The following is a 16,223-nucleotide window of genomic DNA, read 5'->3' as shown; positions in this document are numbered from 1 at the left end:
AAAACGTTTAAAATACCGAAATTTATAAACTACATAAAAACAGTCTGTTATAAGTTTGATTATTTACAAATCTGTGTGACAATATGGGAGCTATTTACACGCCTCACTTTTGTACTATATTAAATTTAACAAAACAAGTTTTTTCAACTGAAAGTAAGGAGCGACATTAAAACTTAAAACGATGAAAGGGGCTGCTTCCTCATCAACGCCCCGCTCTTTACGATAAAGTTTGACTCTTTCTCTTAACTCTACTTTTTAAAACAGTAAAAAACGCTAAAGTTTTACTCTTTTTCTTAACTCTACTTTTTAAAACAGTAAGAAACTTTAGCGTAAAGAGCGGGGCGTTGATGAGGAAGCGGGGCCTTTCATATACGAAGTAATTTCTGTTCGTTTTAAGTTTTAATGTCGCTCCTTACTTTCAGTTGAAAAAACTTGTTTTTTTAAACTTAATTTCTGAACGTTTTTGAATCAATGCATGTTTTGATTTTGGCTCTCCGCAGAGGAATAATTAAAACTAAATTTGCATATTTTTTTTTTTTTTTGGCTAAATGGCTTTCTCATAATTTTAATCGAATGAATTTGAGAAAAAAGAGCGGGGGAGGAAGCCTAGCTGCCCTCCAATTTTTTGGTTAATTAAAAAGGCAACTAGAACTTTTAATTTTTTACGAATCTTTTTATTAGTAAAAGATATACGTAACTTATAAATTAGCTTACGTAAAGAATTTTTTATTCTCATGTTTTTATTACACATATTAGAGGGTTCACCCCATCGTCAGTACCTCTCTTTACACTAAATCTTAAATTTTGTCCCAATTCATAAAGAATGACCCCTGAATCACACAAGCCGTAGAATGAATAGTTGACATTACTAAAAATACTTTAGCGTAAAGAGCGAGGTATTAGGAGGAGGTGAGCCCCTCATATGGGTAATAATTTCTGTTTGTTTTAAGTTTTAATGCTGCTCCTTACTTCCAGCTGAAAAAAAAACTTTTTCATATTTATTTTTTCATTTTTTTTAATAATGCTAGTAAATCCTGCGCTCCCTTTATGGAAATTTTTTCCCCATGACAAATTCCTCGATGGAAAGTTCCCCCAGTATATCCCCCCCTTCTCAACCCCTCTCCCCAACCAAAACATCCTCCTGAAAACGCCTGTACACTTCCCAACAACCATTACTATATGTAAGCACTGGTCAAAGTTTGTAACTTGTAGCCCCTCCCACGGGGACTGTGGAGGAGTAAGTCGTCTCCAAAGACATAGTTATGAGGTTTTTCGACTACGCTGAATAAAATGATTATCTCAGAATTTTGATACGTTGACTTTGGAAAAATAATTAGCGTGAGAGAGGGCCTAGGTGCCCTCCAATTTTTTTGGTCACTTAAAAAGGGCACTAGAACTTTTCGTTTCCGTTAGAATGAGCCCCCTCGCAACATTCTAGGACAACTGGGTCGATACGATCACCCCTGGGGAAAAAACAAATAAACACGCATCCGTGATCTGCCTTCTGGCAAAAAATACAAAATTCCACATTTTTGTAGATAGGAGCTTGAAACTTCTACAGTAAGGTTCTCTGATACACTTAATCTGATGGTGTAATTTTCGTTAAGATTCTATGACGTTTAGGGGGTGTTTCCCCCTATTTTCTAAAATAACGCAAATTTTCTCAGGCTCGTAACTTTTGATGCGTAAGACTAAACTTGATGAATCTTGTATATTTAAAATCAGCATTAAAATGCGATTCTTTTGATGTAGCTATTGGTATCAAAATTCCATTTTTAGAGTTGGTTTCTATTTGGTCTATTGGTTTCTAATGAGCCGGGTCGCTCCTTACTACAGTTCGTTACCACGAACTGTTTGATTCAAGTACGATGGCTATCTCGTGCCAAAGTGATTCAGAGGATGCATGAAGGAAAAGTGGAAATGGAGATTTTTATCGAAGAAAATCAAAATGAGGACGCAAATATGTTTAGGGAGGGTAATTTAATTGTTAAGCTGACCTGTATCGCGCAAAATTTCCAAGAAAATGAGGTGTTTTGAAGAATAAGGGCCATAACTGCATCTACTGATTCAAAATTTAATGCAAAAGCATTCATAAGTATAATAGAGCTATGGAAGACAAATTTCGAAACAAAATTGATGTTTTCACTTTTAAAGTTGTGCGCTCATGACACCATAGAAGCGAACAAAAATCCATTTGTTGAGCACTTGGATACTTTGCTAATTCATTTCTTGAATTAGTTTAATAATTTTAATTTTAAAAAATATGCATGGATACAGAATCCTTTTATTGAGGAAGAGGATGACAAATTTGAATTACCAAGTAACAAGAAAGAAAACTTGATTGAATTATCTAGTGATACTTCTCTAAAACAAAATTTTCAGAATGCATTTCTAATTCAATTTTGGCTAGATATTAAGAGTGAATATGATATTTTGTCAAATAAAACTTTAAAAGTATTGCTGCCGTTGGCAAAATTTTACTTTTACGAAACAGGATTTTCTGCTATAGCTGAAATGAAACTGAAATATTGTGTCCTTTTGATTGCTGAAGATGCGCTTCGTGTAGCTATCTCATCATTGAATTTGTACTAACTAACAATATAAAATTGTTATTCGTTTCTTTGTTGTAATATTTCATCTTAATGGATTTCGTAGCACTAAAAGTTTTTGTCTCTAAACTATTTTAAAAAATGGAAGGGAGGCTCCTCATGATCAAATGTTTTCAAGGGAGCCGTGGTAAATTAAAATTTGAAACCGCTGATTTAGACACATCAATTATGTAACAAAGAAGAATGTTATTGATTTCATTAAACTTTAAAAGGCAGACGGTAATATATCGGTAATGAGAATGGTATATATCATACCGTTATTGCGCCAAATACCTTTTGGTTTAGGGTATACCTGCATTATCTAATTTGTGTAAGAAGATGTAAATTTTCGATTCTGTTGACCTACCTCTACCGATAGATTATGTATCGTTTAAATTACCTCGCCTCTTTCCTTTGATGTCCTTTTTCGACATTCAGCACATTTTCTTTTTTTAAGAAGATGAAGAAGTAGTACGCAACATAAGCTTTATCAACAGTCCTCAAATGGTAAACATATTTAACAAACAAAACTGTAAGCATATTTTTTATTATGACAATGTTAGAAGCAGTTAAGTAGTTAAAATCTCGATGTCTGTAGGAAGCAAATTACTTAACATGATGCTACTTTTTAGACTATAGCGCTATGTATGGGAACAATTTTCCTACATTTTAATTTAGGAAGCCAGGTTAGTAGTTGGTTTTGTGTGTCATGGGTAGATTTTTGCAAATTGAGCAAAGAATAGCTATTTTTCCTTATTTGACAGCTATTTTTGCTTAATAAAAAATATAATATTTTAGGGTATGTAAGCAATCCTTTACAATAACCATTTGGCTTCAATAATCAGACTATAATGTAATGTAACTTAAAACATTTTTTAGAATCTTTTGCATGACTCCTCTAATCTATTAAGATAAACTATTACAGACACTGGAAATTTTTCTACATTTTTATGTAGGAAGCCAGGTTAGTAGTTTGTTTCGGTATCTTTGCTCTAAACTTTTGCGCACTAATATCCAACAAAAACATGTTATTCTTGTTTTCCTTGCGACTGTTGTAAATGGTGTAAAGCAAATTAAACCAAAAGGCGTGGACTCTGATGATGTGGTGTGGTGTAGTTTGGTGTGGAATCAGGAGTTAACCAGGGTTACATTCTATCCCAGTTTATATAGAGAAGGTAATAAATGAGAAGGGGAAACTTTCCTAAACTTAGATTATCAAGATGGTTTGAGCATCCTAGAAATGAAGTAGATAATAACAGAAGTAAATGGTTTAAATTATTTGGGTACTATTATTAGTAGGGATGAAGAATTCATTGAAAATGTAAAGAGTAGAAAATTCAAGGCAGACTATTTTTTTTTCGCAGTTGAAAAAAAGTTTGGAAGAGTACAGTTAAGTCTTCGAAAGAAGATTAAATATACAGAATCCATAAATGTCACGAAGATACAGAAATCCATAAATCCAAAAATGTATCGTTGCTTCAATCACAATCGTGAAAAGTATGATAGCCGTACACATGAGTTGACATATCAATTTGGACTAATTTGTTTGAATTCTTCAACTCATTGTGGTCTGCTACCTAACCTTGACAGCCCCCCTACTGATTTTCCAAAGAGTATTGGTAACTTATAAGAGTGAAAACTGGCAGTGTAAAAAAAATCACCAACGCCATCTAGCGTCTGGCGAAATTTGACATTTTCAAAGTCTAATTAATTAGCAATGATTTCCCCTCATCAAACCTAGGTCTACTAATAATCAAAGGAAACCAAGGGGGTGTTAGCAGCCAAATATGGCTTTGAGACATAGGCACTTCGAACAGCTCAGTAAGACATGTTTAATGTTTTTCAGAGGTATTGTCCATGGACAGTTTCAAGAACTCGTTTGACTGACCACATAACAAACAATAAGCTGTGCAAGAATTGTGGTCAATCCCACTTCATATGGATGCAATGAAAGAAATGTTAAGAAGGCTAGTCACATTTTACAACTGAATGATTAATAGATTGCTAAAGATTCACCCAGTCTGTCCATCTTAAGCCAAACGATAAACAGGTCGTTCCGCAGTAGGTTGGAAAATACGTTATAAGAAAGGATTTAAAGGAAATTGGAACTTGATGGGAGGGGTGAAAGAGAGAGGCTTTGAACAGATTGGTGTGAAGGGTCAGCGTCTATAGCTGTTTTGGCCTCATATCGCTTAGTTCAGGAATGAGTTGTTATTAGCAACAGCAGTAATTTTATATGCAATAATTAATAGCAAAAGACTTCTTGTGATTTTTTTGCTCGAATAATTCATTGAGGGGGGGGGGGGACAAGTTAATAGGCAATAATTGCAATTTTGCAAATTCCGTGTCTTTCGTATCTCTCTTTCCTTTTCCTTTTTACGTTTTTTTCTTTTTTACCTAACAGATTCACATAAACGTAACTGAAAACTGCAGGAACCAAAGTGCACCTAAGCCAAGGGAGAACAGTCAAGAAAAAATGCATAGATGGTGAGTCATTTAAAATAATATTGGTCACTTTAACACTTTATTGTGTGTTGTTGTGCCCCGCGTCAATGGGTGTACATGGTGATTTTTTTTGTTTAGCAAGAGAAAAAAAAAAATATGAAGCTCTTTGAGACAGTAATTTTCATTTAAATATCTAAGAAAGAATAAATTTATACAAATCACCTTTTGTAAATTTCAGCTTATTCCTTTTTGAACCTAAAAAAGAAAAAAAAGACTAATGTGTTTTAGGAACCTTTCCCAATTTACTTTAGTTTGCTATAATTCAAAATATAACCTAGATTTTTTCTAGTAGCCATAATTATTCTACAATTATCATTGGCTCCTCCAGCAGTTCAGACATGTTTAAACCTGCCATACAAAAGCATACAGAAAAACTTTCCTAGATTAATTGTATTTATTTTCTTCTACAATTATTAACACCAATTTCTTAGTTTTATTTTTGTACTATTTTTAACTTAGAGCATCAGGTTTCAATTTGTATATGTTTCTGTTGTTGTAAAATTTTTAAAACAAGCAAGTCAATTACATGCATACCTGCAGATATGTGAGGAGATAGTAGAAATCCCCCTTCTATAAAAGTTGAGATCTAAAAGGTGATTTAGGAAACAGGATTAAACTTTTGTACACCTATGCGAGTAAGATGCAGTAACAGAATTATGCATACTGGGGATAAGGGTATTCCTATATGTAGGAGGATACGGACTTAGATCCCAAACAACTTATAAACTCTAAATACATCTACTAAATAATTTACTTTTTTTAAGAATTTAACATCACTAAAAAAACAAAAAAAAACCTTTGACTACTGACTAACTCGTTGTTTTATACACATATTACTAAAGTTTTTTTTTTACCTCATCTTCCTTTTTCTTCAAGTCTGATTGCACTTCCTCCAGCTCTTCCATGCCTTCATCTCCACTCATGTTTATACCGTCTTTAAGCATCTTCAGGCCAAAGAAAGCAAATAGAGCCGTTGATATGTAGAACGTATATACTCGGGGAATCACAGTTGTTACCCATCCAAATAAAGCTAAAAATATTAAAATTGAAATTCATTTTCCAAAATAGTTACACATTTATTACAATAGGGGCTTGTAGAATCAGCAAATAAGCTTTGGTAGGCCTAGGCTACTAAATGGCAGCTAAAGGAGTCGGAGTAGTTAGAAAGTAAGGTACTGAAGGCGGAATCGGCACTACAACCTAGCATGCATACGAATCAGTTGATGTCTGACTGAACAAGTGTGAGGCTAGATTCACATTGAAAATTGTTCAAAATTTATTAGTTTGTGTATTATATTCATAACTTGGCCAGAAGTTAAAAATTAGAAAACTCTTTGACGTGTTCACTTGCTTCTTTACTTTGCTTGCCTAAGACAAGCTTGCTTGCTTACAGTAGATCACTTGGCAAAGTTTGTTGAATATTTTGTTGATAGTGTTTTGTCAACTGCTTGGTATTAACATTTTTAAATAAACAACTATATCATGATAGTCCCTTGCTCACCTCATTGGCAGACATGAGAATTAGAGAACGAAGGAGGGGGAAGGGACCACCCCTTAGGTTTTCGAGAATACATCTTTTGGTATTTTCATTTTTTTAAATGCCCCTCCCCCTCCTTACGATTTCAAAAAAAGTCCTTTTTTATATTTTTTTTTTAAACCATTGAATGGTATAACCAAAGAGATTCTCTAGAAGGATTTTTTTTTTTTTTTTTTTTTTTTTTTTTTTTTTTTTTTTTTTTTTTAAATGATTCAAAACCATCCTTCTCGTTCTTATCCAAGGATTGTCTATTTTAAATAGCAAAGAAATGAAAGAAAACAATCCTGTAAATTTATTGGAGCCGTCAAACATCTAATTTTGTTTATAGCCTTCAAAAAACAAAATCTACCGATATTTTAACCTGCTGAACACATGTCATCACATAAATGAATCTGTTGAGTCTAATATATACAAACCAGTAGACATAATCCAGAGATTGAAATTATTTTAAAGAAATTTAGTTTATTAGTTAATTGCAATTGCAACCAAAGAATAATGTTGTCAAAATTTGACTTGCAAAGATCAGCCAATAAAAACAAATTACGTAAAAACAAAACTGTTATAGGAGAAGAAGAAGTGCAGATATTTTCTAAAGCAATAAATCCCCTTGGTCTTCAAAAGCTCAGGTACCAGTCCTAAAGAACGTGTGACAAAGAATTTACCTGCTAAAACCGTCATAATTCCAAGGGCAAACATGGCCCCTAAAAATACAGTAGTTCTCGAATGCCTCATGGCCATTATTGCAGCAATGAAAAAAGTCTTATCTCCAAGTTCTGACACTATAATGACGGATATTGATGCTACAAAGCCATGAATGAAGTCAGTTCTTTCAAGCACTGTGTCCTTTACCTCACTTTCATCATCTATGCTCCTTCCACCATCTTTCTCCTGAAAAACATTGAAATGTGAAAATTTTCAAGCAGAACTATCTATCAAGCAACAGATGCTATCAATCAAATATATAATTCTCTGCTAACCAAATGACCTATAGGTTTTAGACCTATTTTTTAGTCTAGAGTTAATCTATATTATTAATTCGCTTTTACCCACTAATTTATTTTCTAGTCCACCCCTAAGCTTGTATTGCAGACAAACACCCGACTATCTGTTGATATTTTCTTGGTATCAACAGAACAGTCATCCCTTAGCTTATCTAGTAATTTATACAGAGAGGCCTTACTTGGATATACATTCTGTTGGCTACATGTGGCATTTCACATCAATTCATGATGTTGTTGCAATGTTAAAAAGAAGAACGAGAACTGGGACAAAGCAATAAGAAGATCAAAAAGACTACTCTTACATTCCAAAAGTAAAATAGTTTGAGGGAAGGGGTGCCATTGCTACTCCTACTCTTTACACAAAGAAACTTGTAGATGCTCAATATATTTTTTCGGAATTTCCAATTTACTGAAGCCTAAATAATCACTCGACAAAATCCTCCTCTGCTATGAATTGGACTGAGGACAAGCATTGTAAAAAAGAAAAAAGAAACGTCAGACAAATGTTGAAAGAAATAGGAAATTTATTATGCTGACTCTTGGAGCATTTAAAAAATATGTCTGAATTTCGAAGTATAACTCAATTTAATTCACCTTAGCAAGTGACCTGACACAGCTTTACTGAAAATGCATTATGCAAACAATAACTGATATACTTTATACAAGGAGCTCAGGAAGATGAAGAAACAGGGATGAAAAGATTTAAGAATTAGTCTTAAAGTTTTTAATTTGTCTTTCCTTAGTTGAAGCATATTGATCAACCTTCTACACAGTGATAAAGAGGCCATTCCCTATTCTAAATTATTTTCCTTTCTTTATTTAACATAGTGTATATTCTTGATTATATGATGATCAATTCCGCGTTGCTTTTTTCCGATTGATTAATAAATGAAACAGCACAATAAGGTGTCAAGAAGTTTAACAATAAAATATCTAGCCAGCTGGGAACATAATACCAAGTTCAGAAATCAAGAATTCAAGTTCAAAGAGAAGGGAGGACAATCAAAGGAACCCATGCTCCAATCAATACAAAAACCATCAAAAATGGTCATAGTTCTGTGATTGATGTTAAATAAAGTGGTTGCTATGCCAAGTAAGGCATTGACAAAACTTCATTTAACATAATGGGACCATTCCATTCTTTTTCTATGAGGTTTATGCCCAATTTGAATACTAGTGATATGCAAAATATAAGTTTCGTATTTACCATTATTGTAAATATTTAATGCCTGTATCCCATTGGTACCAAAAAAAAAATATTTACAAGTTTGATGTGATGGATATAGTAACTTCAGATGAAAAGTTTTTAGAAGCTGAAAAAAGAAGTTTGTCTATGATTAGGCCCAATTCACCTTGTTAAAAAATTATTTTGCTCAGGCCTAGGACTAAGGCAGTTGAATTATGTGTCTTTGCATTTCTTTCGTTTTTAGAGTGTTACTTGTTCTGTTGTTTTTTTTTCTAGGAAACTACATATTTAAGCTGTTTTGTTTATTTTCGTTTCCTTTTCAATGTTAGTAGTAGTGTTGGCCTCAGGCGGTTCGGTGCTACAGTGAGTTGTTAGTAGTAGTAGCAGTAGTAATGAGGCAGTATTTTCAACCATTTGGCTTACAAAGAATTACAATTGTGATTACAGTACAGGATAAGATTCTACTTTAATCTTAATTAAATAAAAAAAAAACTAGTTTTTTTAACTGAAAGTAAGGAGCGACATTAAAACTTAAAACGAACAGAAATTACTCCGTATATGAAATGGGTTGTCCCCTCCGCAGTCCCTCGCTCTTTACGCTAAAGTTTTTAATTATTTTAAAAAGTAGAATTGTGGCAAAGAGTCAAACTTTAGCGTAAAGAGCAAGGGACTGCGGAGGGGACAACCCATTTCATATACGGAGTAATTTCTGTTCGTTTTAAGTTTTAATGTCGCTCCTTACTTTCAGTTAAAAAAATTAGTTTTTTTTGTATTTAATTTCTGAACGTTTTTGAATTAATGCATGTTTGATTTTGGCTCTCCGCACATAAATTATTGAAATGAAATTAGTATATTAATTTTTTTTGGCTAAATGGCTTTCTCTTAGTTTTGATCAGACGATTTTGATAAATAAGGGGTGGGGAAGGAGGCCTAGCTGCCCTCCAATTTTTCGGTTACTTAAAAAGGCTACTAGAACTTTTAATTTTCAACGAACGTTTTTATTAGTAAAAAATATACGTAACTTAAGAATTAACTTACGTAACAAACTTTTATATTCTTATATTTTTATTATGTGTACAAGGGGGTTTGTACCCTCGTTAATACCTCGCTCTTTACACTAAATCGTAAGTTTTGTCCCAATTCTTTAAGAATGACCCCTGAATCAAAAAGGCCGGAGAATAAATAGTTGAAATTACTAAAAATATTTTAGCATAAAGAGCGAGGTATTTATCTCCTCCTAAATACCTCGCTCTTTATGCTAAAGTATTTTTAGAACCCCTCATATGCGTAATAATCTCTGTTCGTTTTAAATTTCAATGCTATTCCTTACTTTCATTTGAAAAAACGTTTTCATGTTTATTTTTTCATTGTTTTTTTATAGTAATGCTAGAAAATCCTGCGCCCTTTTCATTGAATTTTTCTTCCCTCATGACATATTCCTCGAAGGAAAGATCCTCCCACAAAGCCCTCTCCTATCAACCCCACCCCCCAAGCCAAAAAATCCCCATGAAAACGTCTGTACACTTCCCAATAACCATTACTGTATGTAAACACTGGTCAAAGTTTGTAACTTGCAGCCCCTCCCCCAGGGATTATGGGAGAGTAAGTCATTCCCAAAGACATAGTAATTATGGTTTTCGACTATGCGGAACAAAATGAATATCTTAAAATTTTAATCTGTTGACTTTTGGAAAAAATTAGGGTGGGAGGGGGCCTATTTGCCCTCCAATTTTTTTATCACTTAAAAAGGGCACTAGAACTTTTCATTTCCGTAAGAATGAGCCCTCTTGCGACACTCTAAGACCACCTGGTCGATACGATGACCCCTGGGGAAAAGAAAAAAAAAACAACAAACAAACAAATAAACACGCACCCGTGATTTGTCTTCTGGCAAAAAATATGAAATTCCACATTTTTTTAGATAGGAGCTTGAAATTTTTGCTATAGAGTTCTCTGATATGCCGAATGCGATAGTGTGATTTTCGATAAGATTCTATGACTTTTAGGGGATGTTTCCCCCTTTTTTCCAAAATAGGGCAAATTTTCTCAGGCTCGTAACTTTTGATGACAAAGACTAAATTAATTGAAACTTATATATTTAGAATCAGCGTGAAAATTCGATTCTTTTGATGTATCTTTTAGCATCAAAATTCCGTTTTTTAGAGTTCCGTTTACTATTGAGCTGGGTCGCCCCTTACTACAGTTCTTTACCACGAACTGTTTGAAAAGAAAATAATTCGGTATTTCGGGGCTTCTGACATTATTACTCCTTTGCGGAAGTTAGGCTCAAAATTGAAAAAGGATTATATTTTTTTTTCTCTGTGCCCCTTCCACCTCTTAGTTCGTTTATTTTCCCGTTAGTCTTCACCTGTTTTCGCTTTATAGTTGTGTTATCTCTTAGCAGTTCTTTCGTTAGTTGAGTTATGGTTGTGGTATATATGTTTTATCGCTCGTATAGTTGTGTTATTTTCAAATTATACTCCATAATAGAGAGGCTCCGAACACCCAGCATTGTATATTAAGCTCTGAATTTGACGTTTTTTTCTAACGTGACCAGATTCGTCCTGCGCTCTTTTCATTGAATTTTTTCCCCCATGGCATATTTCTCCAAGGAAAGATCCTCCCACATAGCCCCCTCCCTCAACCCTACCCCCAAAACCCCAAAAAAATCCCCCTGAAAACGCCTGTACACTTCCCAATAACCATTATTATATGTAAACACTGGTTGAAGTTTGTAACTTGCAGCCCCTCCCCCAGGGACTGTGGGGGAGTAAGTCATCCCCAAATACATATTTTTTATGATTTTCGACTATGCTGAACAAAATGGCTATCTCAAAATTTTGATCCGTTGACTTTGGGAAAAAATGAGCGTGGGAGGGGGCCTAGATGCCCTCCAATTTTTTTGGTCACTTAAAAAGGGCACTAGAACTTTTCATTTCCGTTAGAATGAGCCCTCTTGCGACATTCTAGGACCACTTGGTCGGCACGATGACCCCTGGGAAAAAAAACAAAAAAACAAAAAAAAAAACAAATAAACACGCACCCGTGATTTGTCTTCTGGCAAAAAATGCAAAATTCCGCATTTTTGTAGATAGGAGCTTGAAACCTCTACAGTAGGGTTCTCTGATACGCTGAATCTGATGGTGTCATTTTCGTTAAGATTCTACGACTTTTAGGGGGTGTTTCCCCCTATTTTCCTAAATAAGGCAAATTTTCTCAGGCTCGTAACTTTTGATGGCTAAGACTAAACTTGATGAAACTTATATATTTAAAATCAGCATTAAAATGCGATTCTTTTGATGTAGCTATTGATATCAAAATTCAATTTTTTAGAGTTTTGGTTACTATTGAGCCGGATCGCTCCTTACTACAGTTCGTTACCACGAACTGTTTGAAAAAGCTCACAATTAACTTTAAAAAAAAGTATTATGTAGATCAAATCAAACAGTTTGTGGTAACAAATTGTAAGCAAGAAGCAGCCCAATAGCAACCTAAACTCTAAACAAGATCTAAGAGCTCATATGGCACTTGTGACGAGGCTGGAAGAGCCAAGAGCTCATATGGCATGAGCTCTAGCAAAATTCTAAGAATCAATAGATTGATTTAAAAGAAAAATCAGAGGCTTAATACCGGTCGGGATTTAAAATAAGAGCTCTGAGTCACAAGGTCCTTCTAAATATCAAAATTCATTAAGATCAGATCACCAACTCGTAAGTTCAAAATACCTAATTTTTACTAATTTTTCCTCTCCCTTCAGCCCCCCAGATGGCCGAATCAGGGAAAACGACTTTATCAAGTCAATTTGTGCAGCTGCCTGACCCACCTACCAGTTTTCATCGTCCTTGCACGTCCAGAAGCACCAAAATCGCCAAAGCACTGGACCCCACCCCCTAGCTCCCCCAAAGAGAGCGGATCCAGTCCGATTACGTCAATCACGTATCTACGACATTTGCTTATTCTACCCACCAAGTTTAATCCTGATATCTCCACTCTAAGCGTTTTCAAGATTTCCGGTTTCCCCCTCCTACTCCCCCCAATGTCAACCGATCTGGTCAGGATTTGAAATAAGAGCTCTAAGAAATTATTTCCTTCTAAATATTGAATTTCACTAAGATTCGGTCACCCATTCATAAGTTAAAAATACCTCAATTTTTCTAATTTTTCCAAACTAACATCCCCCCCAGATTCCCCAAAGAGAACAGATCTCCAATTATTTCAATCACGTATCTATAACTTGTACTTATCCTTCCCATCAAGTTTCATCCCAATCTCTCCACTCTAAGCGTTTTCCCAGATTTCTGGTTTCCAAGATTTATGTTTCCCCCCTCCAACCCCCTATATCCCCGTATCCGATTCGAATTGAAAATGAAGCATCTGAGACATAAGACTTTTCTATATATATATAGTTTCATTAAGATAAAGATACCTCAATTTTCACGTTTTCCGGTTTCCCCCTTAACTCCCACCAATGTCACCGGATCTGGTTGGGATTTAAAATAAGAGCTCTGAAACACAAGGTCCTTCTAAACATCAAACTTCATTAGGATCTGATGACCTGTTTGTAAGTTACAAGTAACTCATTTTTTCTAATTTTTCTGAATTATCCCCCCCCTCCTCCTAATTCCCCCGAAGATAGCGGATCCAGTCCGGTTATGTCAGCCACGTATCTTAGACTTGTGCTTATTCTTCCCACCAAGTTTCATGCTGATCTCTCCACTCTAAGCCATTTCCAAGATTTCCGACCCCCCCCCTCTCAACGACACTGGATCCGGTCAGGATTTAAAATAAGATATCTGAGTTAAGAGGTCCTTCTAAATATGAAATTTCATTAAGATCCGATCACTCCTTTGTAACTTAAAAATACCTCATTTTTTTAATTTTTCAGAATAAACCCTCCCCCCAAATCCCCCAAAGAGAGCGGATCATTCCGGTTATGTCAATCACATATCCAGGACTTATGCTTATTTTTCCCACCAAGTTTCATCTCGATCTCTCCACTCTAAGCGTTTTCCAATATTTTAGGTTTCCCCCTCCAACTCTCCCCAATGTCACCGAATCCAGTCGAGATTTAAAAAGAGCTCTGAGACACGATATCCTTCCAAACATAAAATTTCATTAAGACCCGATCACCCGTTTGTAAGTTAAAAATACCTCATTTTTCTAATTTTTTGAATTAACCATCTCCCCACTACCCCCCCCCCCAACAGATGGTCACATCGGGGAAACGACAATTTCTAATTTTATCTGGTCTGGTCCCTAATAAGCCTGCCAAATTTCATTGTCCTACTTTATCTGGAGGTGCCTAAATCTGGATTTAAGAAAACGGGGGATACACTTGGAAATAGTCAAGGAATACATCAAAGCCCCATACTGTATAGGTTTCAAGCTCCTATCTACAAAATGTGGAACTTTGTAATTGTTACCAGGAGAAAGATCAATGATGTATGTTTATTTAACATGGGTGATTGTGCGAAACCAATGGTTCTAAAAATCCACAAGAGGGCTCACTGAAACGAAACCAAAAGTTCTAGCACCCTTTTTTAAGTGACCCAAAAGATTAGAAGGCAACTAGTCCCCCCTCCCCTTTCCCCAGACATATGATCAAAAGTTTGATGTAGCCATTTGATTCAGCATAGTTGGAGGGTAAAAAAACATAGCTTTTGGGATGACATGATCCCCCATAGTCCCTGGGGAAAGGGCTAGAAGTTATACATTTTGCCCATTTACACATAGCATTTGTTACTGCAAAATATAAGGATTTTTTTGGGTGGAGAAATTTTCTGTGTTAAGGGAAGTTTCAAAGGGAATCTCCCAGGGAAGTTTTAAACAGGAGGAAGGAAGGGAATTTCCTGGCATGATTAAAAAAAAATGGTAAGAAATCAAATGGTTTTTTTTTACATAAATTAATAAAACTATTAAAACTGAAAATGAACAGAAATTATTACACATAGGAGGGAGGCCACCCCTTCGTCAACCCTCACTCTTTATGCTAAAAGTTTGACTTTTCGGTTTGTCACAATGCTTTAAGAAAAACTGCTCAAAAACAACAACCATTAAATATAAATAAGAAGTATTTTCAAACAATTTTAAGACTTTGGCATAAAGAGCAAAGATGGAAGATGGAAACTTATATATGGAATAATTTCTGTTTATTTTAAGTTTTAATTTTGCTCCTTACTTTCAGTGAAAAAAAAAAACATGATCTATGTGAGTTAAATCTAATTTACACAGGATCAGAGTTTTTCACCTTTCATGATGAGAAAAAAAAAAATAAAAAAACAGTATGTAACCAGGCTAAAAGATCAAACCTGAAAAGTAGTCAGTCTATACCTAGGAGACCATATAGACTGACTACTTATAGACTAACCATCCTAACCATATAGACTATCCAGAAGACTGCATTTTTATGCAGGAGGAAGCTACTGTACATTTTGCTTCTTTTTTTTTTTTTTTTTGAATGGTTGAATGAGCATTTTCATGGGAGATGGTTAGGTTGACATGGTCCAATTGAGGGCTAGCTGGATGCCTTCATCTAACACATCAGAACATTTTTGGGGGGTTGGTTAAAGGACCATTTTTATTCTAATAAGTAGACTTCAGAAGAACTGGAATTTAAACATCAAGAAATTTTTTTACCATCCTAGAAGAGTTCGTTAGCAGAACAGTGCATGCAACCCCACAGAGAAGCCGGAGGCCAATGCTAGTGCATATATTGTATTTTAAACAAAACATGCATTTTTGAAAAAATATGATTTTACAAATACATTAGAGCACTTATAAAGAGCAAGTGACTTTCTTATGACCTTGTAGATTCTAAATTCGTAATATTTTATGATGGATTCCCTTTGAATTGCCAAAAGCACCACCAAACATTTCATGGCATAGAATTTGCACTCCCTCATTTTCTAAATAGGAATGCCAAGATTTCTTGGGGGATCTCTAGATTAAACTTAGGGCTAATTTTTCTTGGAAGGTAGCTTCCACTGACATTTTACCCTAAACAAAAATGCTCTGTTTGAAGTCAGGAGGTCTTTGAATGCCATATATCAGTATTACTTTTAGCTGTGTTTTTAAATGTTTCATTTTTGAAATACAAATTCCATCAAGGGTCAGTGCCCTTCAAAGGAAAAATAATAAAGATAGATGGTTCAAAAGACCTTTTATGTAGAAATGTTTGCTTTCAGCTTAATTGAATCTCAGACTCTTCCCCCACCTCCTCTACTGCCTGAAAGAAGCACTAAATTAAACATAATTTTGCCATCTTTTTCAAATTGGTATTATGAACAAACTGCTGATGAGTAATCAGTAGGCCTACAAAAAAAAACAAAAAAGTGATAAAGTCAGCAAATTGGGTGTTTGGCGTTATGTATATACTAACCTATTTACCCATTAGGTCATTTCCAGCA

General features: G+C 34.8%; 1 protein-coding gene across 1 annotated transcript in view; it reads right to left on the bottom strand.

Moving 5' to 3' along the window:
* Nucleotides 1-16,223, bottom strand: part of LOC136036291 (putative divalent cation/proton antiporter TMEM165) — a 40,926-nt gene that overhangs the window by 17,370 nt on the left and 7,333 nt on the right. Inside the window, exons 2-3 of the mRNA XM_065718440.1 lie at nt 7,293-7,518; nt 5,948-6,123 (exon numbers count right to left, since the gene is read on the bottom strand). Of these exons, the coding sequence (XP_065574512.1) occupies nt 5,948-6,123; nt 7,293-7,518 (402 nt within the window). The remainder of the gene's footprint in view (nt 1-5,947; nt 6,124-7,292; nt 7,519-16,223) is intronic.

The sequence above is a fragment of the Artemia franciscana genome, chromosome 2 (genome assembly GCF_032884065.1).
Source record: "Artemia franciscana chromosome 2, ASM3288406v1, whole genome shotgun sequence".
Taxonomy (NCBI): Eukaryota; Metazoa; Arthropoda; class Branchiopoda; order Anostraca; family Artemiidae; genus Artemia; species Artemia franciscana.
The sequence above is the reverse complement of the archived record's forward strand: the minus strand, read 5'-3'. Positions and strand labels throughout refer to the sequence as shown.